We start from the raw sequence: 9,584 nt of genomic DNA on the forward strand, positions 1-9,584 counted from the left end.
CCCCTGGCCCTACAAAACACACCATTTACTGGCTCTGAAGCAGCAGCAATGCATTCATGAACACTATTTCCAGGCTTATGCTATAATCGAAGTCAGTAATGCTGCATTAGTCATTGCTGCCCCTGCCTCTGAGCTGGTATAAATAAAATACTTGAGATATTTGTGGGTTAATACTGCTGGCTGCAAGTTAATGAATACATTTAACAAATAACTTTAATCTAAACACAAATCTGTTATCCAATAATAATATGTCCCTGTATACCACCAATCTACATACATACATACATACATACACATACATCTCTGACCCCTTAAATGATTGACAATGTAACCTACCAACTACCAGTCACTATCCTGCACTTCTCCTTCACTAGTGTATTGAGCAAGACCATGGAGTGCCTCCTGTATCTACTAATAAGATTTGTTCCACTACAGATGCCATAGATTCATGGAGTTCAGATCATCTAATCTGACCTCCTGTGTATCACAGGCCATTCAGTTTCAACCAGTTATCCCTGTGTAGATTAACTGGCCAGAAGTGACCACTGTGATCATCAAGTCTGATCTATGTGATGCAGGCCCTAGAACTTTCCCAAAATAATTCCTAGAGCATAACTTTTAGGAAAACATCCCATCTTGATTTAAAAATTTACACTGATGGAGAATCCACCACGACCCTTGGTAGTTTGTTCCAATGGCTAATCACCCTCACTATTAAAAATGTGTCCCGATTTTTTAAATATGAATGTATCTGTTGGGGATTTAGTTGGGGATTGGTCCTGCTTTGAGCAGGGGGTTGGACTAGATGACCTCCTGAGGTCCCTTCCAACCCTGATATTCTATGATTTGGTTTCAAACTTCCAGCCACTGCTGCTTGTTATGCCTTTGTCTGCTAAAAGAAAGAGCCTTTTAGTACCCAGTATTTTCTCCCATAAAGGTACGTTGTAATCAAGTCACCTCTCTTCTTTTTGATAAATTAAACAGACTGAACTCATTAAGTCTCTGACTGTAAGGAATTTTCTCAAACCCTCAAATAATTTTTGTGGCTTTTTGGTGCACTTGCTCCAGTTTTTCAACATCCTTTAAAAAAGTCAAAAAATATAAACTGTCAGGAAAAAATTGTGGGCACCAGAAGGAGCCAGGGCCGGTGCTACCATTTAGGCCAACTAGGCAGTTGCCTAGGGCGCCCAGATTTGGGGGCACCAAAAAGCGGCGCCCCAAATTTTTTTACATCGTTCCAGCGGCCGCTGCGCTGGCAGGGAGAGGGAGTCTGAGCCGTCGGCAGGCAGCCCAGGGGTTCCCCTGTGTCCGCGCGCCTGCCGGCGGCTCAGACTCCCTCTCCCTCCCAGCGCAGCGGCCGCTCCATCCCATGCGATTCTTCTCATTGCCGGTGGGGACGCCGACGGCTGGGCAGAGCTCCACGGCTCTGCTTAGTGCACGTGGCACGAGGCCGGCGATGGGCGCGACAGCAGGGCTTCTGGCTCAGCCTCCACGGTCAGCCCCAGAAAAGAGCCTCAGGCGGCGGTCTGGTGGAGCAGAGGAAGAAAGAGGACCCCGACGCCCGTGCCTTGGGCAAGGTAAGCGCTTCCCCACAGCTCGGCCTCAGGCGCCTGTGCTCCTGCCCCCTTGGTCCTTGGCTGGTCCCTGCTCCTGCTCCCCTTGTGCGTGGGCAGATAGAGAGGACGGCAGCCTGCAGAGCTGAGCTGCCCCAGTGCCCCCCTCTCCCTGCTCCAGCCTCTGTCATGCCCGGTATCTGAGTTCAGGGCTGCCCGGGGTGGGGGGGGCAAGTAGGGCAATTTGCCCCAGACCCCGGGCCCCGCAGGGGCCACCACGAGTATGTCGGAGGCTCCTGGGAGAGGGGGTAAGCGGCATGGTAAGGGGCCGGGCACCCCCCCGACCCCATCCCCCACAGCCCTGACCCCCAGCTCCAAGCCCAGCCCCTCTGAGCCGGGCACCCCTGACCCCATCCCCCCCACAGCCCTGACCCCCAGCTCCGAGCCCAGCCTGTCTGAGCCGGAACCCCCCCGACCCCATCCTCCCCACAGCCCTGACCCCCAGCTCCGAGCCCAGCCCCTCTGAGCCAGAACCCTCCCGACCCCATCCTCCCCACAGCCCTGACCCCCAGCTCCGAGCCCAGCCCCTCTGAGGCGGACACCCCCGAACCCAGAGCCCAGCTCCCCCCCCCAGCCCTGGGCAACAGCAGCACCACCCCCAGGCAGCGACAGCCCATTGGTACCAACCATCACCATCACCCAGCAACAGCCCATTATGTAATTGCAAATGTATACATATAATTACAGCTTTTAATGTTTTTAAATAATGTATTTAGTGTATTTTCAAATTATTACAAATTAATTTTTGAATGTATTTTACTAGTTATTTTTTATATTTCCAAATACATGTTACTATAGTATTGCAACTTTTTTTTATGGAAGGGGCCCCCGAAATTGCTTTGCCCCAGGCCCCCTGAATCCTCTGGGCGGCCCTGGAACATGCCATTGCTCACAGCATTGACTTGGAGGAACTTGTTTCTAAATTTGCTAAACTTAAAGCGCGGAAACATAAATTCTAAATTATAACATGTTACTCTGTGACCGTGTATTGTGTATAATGTATGTGATTTATTGGGGGGAGGGGCGCGCAAGGTGGAAGTTTCGCCTAGGGCGCAAAATATCCTTGCACCGGCCCTGGAAGGAGCGGTTATTCATCTCGTACAGTAACTGGAGTTCTTCAAGATGTGTGCCCCTATGGGTGCTTCATGTCAGATGTGCTTGTGCCCCCCGCGCCTTTGATAAAAGATTATCAGTAGTAGTGCCCATTCAGCCTGCATATGTGCACTACACATCCTCGTGCCCCACAGTGACAATATATAGGGCTGCACAGGCAAACTGTCCTCAGTTCCTTCGCTACCACAAAGTCCCACCAGGGAAACTCCGAAACAGAGGGGAAGGAGGGCAGGTAGTGGAGCACCCACAGGGACACACGTCTCAAAGAACTCCAGTTAATACACACGGTGAGTAACCTTTCTTTCTTCAAGTAATATCCGAATGGGTGCTCCATTTCAGGTGACTCACAAACAGTATCCCAACAGGATGGTGGGAGCTTCAGAGGAGACTCCAATACTGAAGACAGAACTGCACTGCCAAATCTGACCTAGAGGTATGAACCAAAGCATTGTTCTTGGGGAAAGTATGTACTGAAGCCCTAGTTGCAGCTCTGAAAATGTCAGCAACTGGAACATCGTTGAGTAATGTCATAGACATAGACTGCAACATGGTAGAATGGGCTAAAATACTAGAAGGAGGTTAGATGTTGGCGGAGTCATAAAATGAAATAATACATCCAGAGATTCACCTTGAGAGCCTTTGGGTGGAAATAAAGGAACTTTTAGATCTGTCCTAAATCAAAACAGTCTGGGAGATTTTCAAAATGGCTTGGTCCAGTCTAGATAAAAGATCTAACACCCTTCTGACATCTAAGGAATGGAAAGTAGCTTCCTGTTTGAAATGATGTGGTTTTGGGGGGAAACAGTAAATGAATGGTCTGGCTAAGATGAAATTCAGAGGACACTTTGGGTAGGAACTTGGGATGTGGCCATTTTAAAATCTTTTCCTTGAAAAATACTGTAAAGGGGGGATCTGCTATTAGAGCCCCCCATTCTCCCACTCTCCAGTGGAAGTGATGCCCTCCAAGAAAGCTGTTTTCATGGAGAAGTGGACTAGAAAACATGTAGCTAACGGTTCAAAGGGATATGTCATAAGGCCATTTAGGACAAGGTTTAAATCCCATCCTGGGGCAGGTTCTCTAACCTATGGATAAAGACTCATCAGACCTTTAAGAAATCTTGAGGTTATGGGGTAAGCAAAAATCGAAAAACCTTCCACTGATGAGTGAAAAGCTGTTACAGTCACCAAGTGAACCTTGGAAGAACTCATACTGATCTTTTTAATTCTAACAGGTATTCCAGAATGGTGGAAGAGAAGAACAGATAGGAAGCACTTGTCGACGGATACACCATAGGTGAAATCTCTTCCATTTCTGAAGGTATTTCTAGTAGATGTTTTTCTGCTATTTAACAAAACCTGTTATACCGCCGTTGAGCAGGAAATCTCTAACCCCAAGAATCATCTAGCCATGCTTGAAGTCACAAAACATCCAAATTGGGGTGAAGTGTCCAACCAGCATCCCAAGACAACAGGTGGTAATTGAGAGGAAGTCTCAGCAGCAGACAAGATGTGAATTGAATCAGATAAGGTACCAAACTTGTCTTGGTCAAGTTGGTACAGTCAAAATGATTTTGGCCTTGTCCTGCTTAATCTTGTTGAGAACTTTCAAGATCAATGGCATGGGAATACATCCCAGACACAGAATTGAGTCTTGCCCAGAGCAAGACTTCTTACACTTTACATGGTGGCAGTAGCAAAAAGATCCACCTCTGGAAGTCCCCAGGTTAGAAATACACTCTGGAGGACTCATGAATCCAACTCCCAGTAGTAACTGAGAAAAGTGTCTACTTAGGTGGTTGGCAGTAACGTTTTGTATGCAGTGGAGGTAAGAAGCTGAGATGGCTATGTGGTTGGTAATGCACCAACTTCAGAGCTTCACTGCTTCGGCACAGAGTGAGGGGGAACACGTCCAACCCTGACGATTGATGTAGAACATGCAGGCCACATTGTAGGTGATGATCTTGACTGATTTGGCTTTGATCAGTGGGAGAAAGTGGGAGTAAGCATTCCTGACTGCCTCAACTCCAGAATGTTGACATGTAGGTGACTCTCTTGGGAAGAAACTTGCCTTGGATGATGTGAGGACCAAGATACGCTCCCCATCCCAAGAGGGATACCTGAACAGATAATGGTGGTTGGAGGAGGTTGAAAGAAGAGGATTCCCAAACAGACTTTGGATGGGTTCTTCCACTAAGTGAGCAAGTGTAGAACTCGATGGGGATTAGAGACCTGACCTGTTTGTTGAGGCTGTGCTTGTTTGTTGTGTAGACAGTGGAGATAGGATGTGGCATGCTAGCTCACAAAGATGCACGCCGCCATATGGCCCAATAGCTGAAGACAATTCCTTGCCGAAGTTTGAGGACTTAACTGAATCTTTGCAATAAGAGTCTGCAGAACCACAAACCTGTCCACAGGTAGGTAAGCCCTGGCTATCATGGCATCTGGAAAGGCTCCTATGAAATCTATCTGTTGAACCAGGATCAAAATGGACTTTACTAGATTGATCTGGATACCACAGGTGTGAAACAAGGAGCATGTCATCTGTAGTGTTGATAGGACCTCCTGATCAGATAGGCTCCGGAGTAACCACTCATTGAGATAAGAGAAGACAACAATGTCTAGAGGACATTGGCGAGTGGCTCTGACTTTCATCACCTTTGAGAATACCCTTGGGGCAGAGGAGAGGCTGAAAGTATATTGAAAGTGTTTGTGATTGACTGTAAATTGAAGAAATCTCTTGAGAGAGGTGACTCACAATATAGAAATACATGTCTTGAAGATAGCGTGTCACAAACCAATCCCCGGAATCTAGAAAGGGAATATGTACTGCTTTTCTGCAAGGGTCACCATCTTGAATTTCTGTTGTTTCATGTAGTTGTTGAAATGTCTAAAATATAATTTGGTTTCCATCCCCCAATCTTTTTGGGGACCAGAAATTACTTGCAATAGAATCCTTTTCCCTGGTGCTGAAGTGAAACTGGTTCTATGGCCCCTAAACGTAGGAGAGAGGCAACCTTCTGATTCAGCAACTGATCGTCAGATGGGTCCCTGAAAAGGAACGGGGTGGGAGGGACAGATGGAGGTGAAATGGATGGAATAGTCAGATGTTACAAGCTTCAAAATCCATTTGTTGGATGTTATTCTCTCACAGGAGCCTTGAAAATGGGAGAGGCAGAATCCAATGGCAGGGAAGAGGGTTGGTTAGTGCAGCAGTAGATTTGTGTGAAATGGGTGGTTTAGACTCTTGACCAAGTCATCAAAACTGACACTTGGACAATGCTGGTGGCTGCGATGTAGTGGTTGTAGTAGATGTTTTCTTCTTTGAATACCTCGGTCTCAGCTTGTGGTTCAGGTCTACGGAAACTAGAAAAATGAGCTGGGCATGACCTCTGCACTGTTTGAGACCTGCTATATTTTTCTTATTTGCAGGAGTATAGATCTCTTCTGGTCTTTATTTTATGGGGTAGTTTTTGTGTTGTGTTGCCTCCTGCACTCATTAACTGCATCCACAACCAAGGAATTCAGTGAGGGAGGTGAAAATAAAAATTCTGAATTCTCCTCTGGGACATGCATTTCTTGTCAGCACATTTGCAAGTTGGGGGTGCCACAGCCCAAGTCTGCCAGATGGTCCTGTCTGGCTCCAAAGAGCCTCATTAACTGGGAGTGGCATGCATGACTAAGCTGAAAAGTGTAAAATGTTCAGGAGTTCATGATGGGGGCCCTGGACTTCTTCACAAGAATTCTGAAGCCTATCCACAATTCACTTCTTCAAGTCCTGGAATTGTATAATGTCATGTGCTATGGAAGGTGGTGGAGGCATTACAGCCTCATCTAATGATGACAATGAAATATTCACATGAGGTGTTACTTCCTTATCAGCCCGCCCTTACACCTCTTGTTCTTCAAGTGGAGGAGGAAGTGAAGGTAAGGAAGAGCAAGAGTTTCTATGCTCACTGCAGAGTGAACTTCTCCCTTCCCCCGTCAGAAGTTGTTGACAGTACAGGGTCCATGGAGCCCAATAAGGCCACTGAGATGGACCACATAGGAGGAAGAGGTAGCCACAGTTGGTCACCTCAGGTGGCTGGAGGTTGAGGTCGCCTCTCCTCCCTTCTCTCCACATGTGGAGAAGAATAATGTCCCATTGAATAAACAGGAGATTCCTGAACACAGAGTTATGAGTCAGAGTGAGAATATCCTTCAATATATTCCATGGACTGACTTCTCCCTGGATGGCAGAAGTCAGGGAATCGGGGAGGTCTTGATGAGAAAAGTGCCTTCAGTGACCCAGAGGATATAGGTACTGAAGGATGTGCAGAAGCAGACAGTAGGGAAGACTCTGGTTCATTAGGTACAAAGAGGTCTCTTGAGTACCAGAACTCCTGTGGTACCACAGGAATGATGGAGGTTGATATCAGTACCAAGGTGGGTATCTGGCTAGTATGTGCCATAAGGTGAGCCTACACAAACATTTATTCAGGAGATGCAGACCAGGGTATCGAAGCAGGTACTGAGTGCACCAGAGAGCCAAATGGTGTTGATCTCTTCATCGTAGAATGTCTGCTAATATGGCTGTGACCTGTAACAGAGAAGGTCTTCAGTACTGGGTCTTGTTTGGAAGAGGCATGGCTCTTAGAAGCCTTAGACACCTTTATGGTACAGGACACACTTGGAGCCCCAGTAACACTCATTTTGGGGTCTAAGGTCTACAAGGACTGAGATGTCTTTAAGGGAGATCTAATGGTCATGCTCCTCTTGATGGTACTTGTCAGCTTTGAGTGCAAGGCTATCAGTCCCACAAGTACAGTTGTAGACCTCTCATCCCCCAAAGCTTTCGGTGACTAGGACCTTGAGGAGTATGACATAGTGGTTGTTTTATCCCTTGTAGCTCTCAGTGATCGGGACCCAGCAGCTGACAGGGTAGCACTCAGGTAGTTGTTGAAAAAAGGAGTTTTCAGGCCTTCAGGAGGTAATTATAAGCAACAGAGAGTAAAAATGTCCCATAAAACATTAGCTGTGAGTGTCTTTTTAAGTGATGTGCTATATATCTTTTGGGAGGTTTAAGCTTTTCTAGTTCTTCCAATTAATTTTTTTCTCCAGAGCTTCAAAAATTCAAGCATATTATTGTGTCACCAAAAAAAGGCTGTTTTTTTCTCCTTTAGTACTGAAGTATTGAAGTATTGCATTGGTTACAGAAACATATGCTGAAGTAAACCACAGCACTCAAGGCAATTTTGACCAGACTGATAACTGTTCTAGTAATGAACACCAACATATGTGCTGTAGATGGCTGACAAAACAACTAAACACAGATCAGATGTTCACTTCTCAACCAATACACAAGGGTTCTTCTTAACATCTGGACAACTATTTCTGTGCCTAAATAACATGTAACATCAATTCTAATGAGCAAACACACACAAGGGTACTTACTACATAATTCCCAGGAGATGCTGAAGAGTACGGTATCTAGAATGTAAAGCAAAACAAAATAATATATTTATTTTCCATTAAGATGGAGAAATGCAGTCCATACCAAAATTTATTGAGGATCTTATTTTGAAGCACATTTTTAAAATTAATTTTTAGAGAAGAGGCAGAGGATAGGGAGCAAATACTGATGCTAAACATAATGCTGTCTAGGAAACATCTCACTGTAAGGTTACTCCATAGTAAAAAGTGCAGTACAGAGTCACAGTCAAAGAGAATTACCGTAAATAAAAGATACTTAATATTCAAGTTTAAGATTGCTGTGTCCCAACTCCTACATAGTAATATATTTGTTGTGTCTTGCACTGAAAATAATCAGGTTGCTTTCAAGACATTGGTGGCTTCTTAGGCCCTAATCCTACAAAACACTTAAGCATGTGTGTAACTCTGCTTACCTGAGTAACCCTATAGAAGTCAATAGGACTAATTGACATGCTTAAGTGTCTGCAAGATCAGGGTCTTAATCACTAGCTCCTTTAGATCCACACTCTATGATGTGTGAATGCTGAGAAGCCATTGCTACTTTTTAAAAAGGCAGACTGCAAGCTCTGGTACAAGTTATGCTACTTGCACCTACCAATATCGTCTTCAGGTTTCATCTGCAGGAACCACAATAATCCAATATAAAGATCCATTAACTTGTGGCAAAAGGTTAGTAGTGAGGTTATATGAGTATTAGCCCAATTCAGGACAGCATTAAGCATGTGCTTAACTTTAAGTCAATGGGACTTAAGCAAGGGAACAGTGATGGACTTAAACATGTGATTAAGTCTTTAACTGAATCAAGGGCCACAAGATGACACTCTCTTTGATCTCAAGGGACACTGACTATTCTTTCTGCATGCTTGAGGAAAGAACTTTCTTTTTAAAGAGTCAGTGTACCAATTGAACATTAAATTCAATTTGTGGAGATTCGTTACAGAGGTACCTGGAGAACTCCAGCTGCTGGTAAGTAATATAGTTTTCCTCTTCATGAAATAACTTCTATAGATCTTCTCTATAGGATATTGGAGAGTAACAGCTCAGGAAGTTGAGCTGAGAATTAAGAAACTGGAAAATCACTTTGCTAAAAGAAGTTTCTTATCTGACTGCAGATGACAGATAATATTTTATAAATGTATCTAAGGCGGGAGTTCTCAAACATTTTCATAGTCTTGGCCACATCTTTCCCACTCATGATTCAGCTGGCCACTGAAAAACACCCCACTATTAAATGGAAAAAATGTTATTTTAAACCCACTGCATTTATCCTCAGAAGCCACAAACACTGTGATGTTCTGAACAGGGCCGGCTCTGGCTTTTTTGCCGCCCCAGGCAAAAAAGCCTCCGGCCGCCCCCCCCTCCGGCCGGCCGGGGGGGGGGGGGGGGGGC

General features: G+C 45.3%; 1 protein-coding gene across 1 annotated transcript in view; it reads right to left on the reverse strand.

Moving 5' to 3' along the window:
• Window positions 1–9,584, reverse strand: part of SSBP2 (single stranded DNA binding protein 2) — a 283,155-nt gene that overhangs the window by 25,845 nt on the left and 247,726 nt on the right. The window contains exon 10 of the mRNA XM_024217035.3: window positions 8,157–8,192. Within this exon, the coding sequence (XP_024072803.1) occupies window positions 8,157–8,192 (36 nt within the window). The remainder of the gene's footprint in view (window positions 1–8,156; window positions 8,193–9,584) is intronic.

The sequence above is a fragment of the Terrapene carolina genome, unplaced genomic scaffold, assembly GCF_002925995.2.
Source record: "Terrapene carolina triunguis isolate 2854851 unplaced genomic scaffold, T_m_triunguis-2.0 Scaffold69, whole genome shotgun sequence".
NCBI classification, from domain to species: domain Eukaryota; kingdom Metazoa; phylum Chordata; order Testudines; family Emydidae; genus Terrapene; species Terrapene triunguis.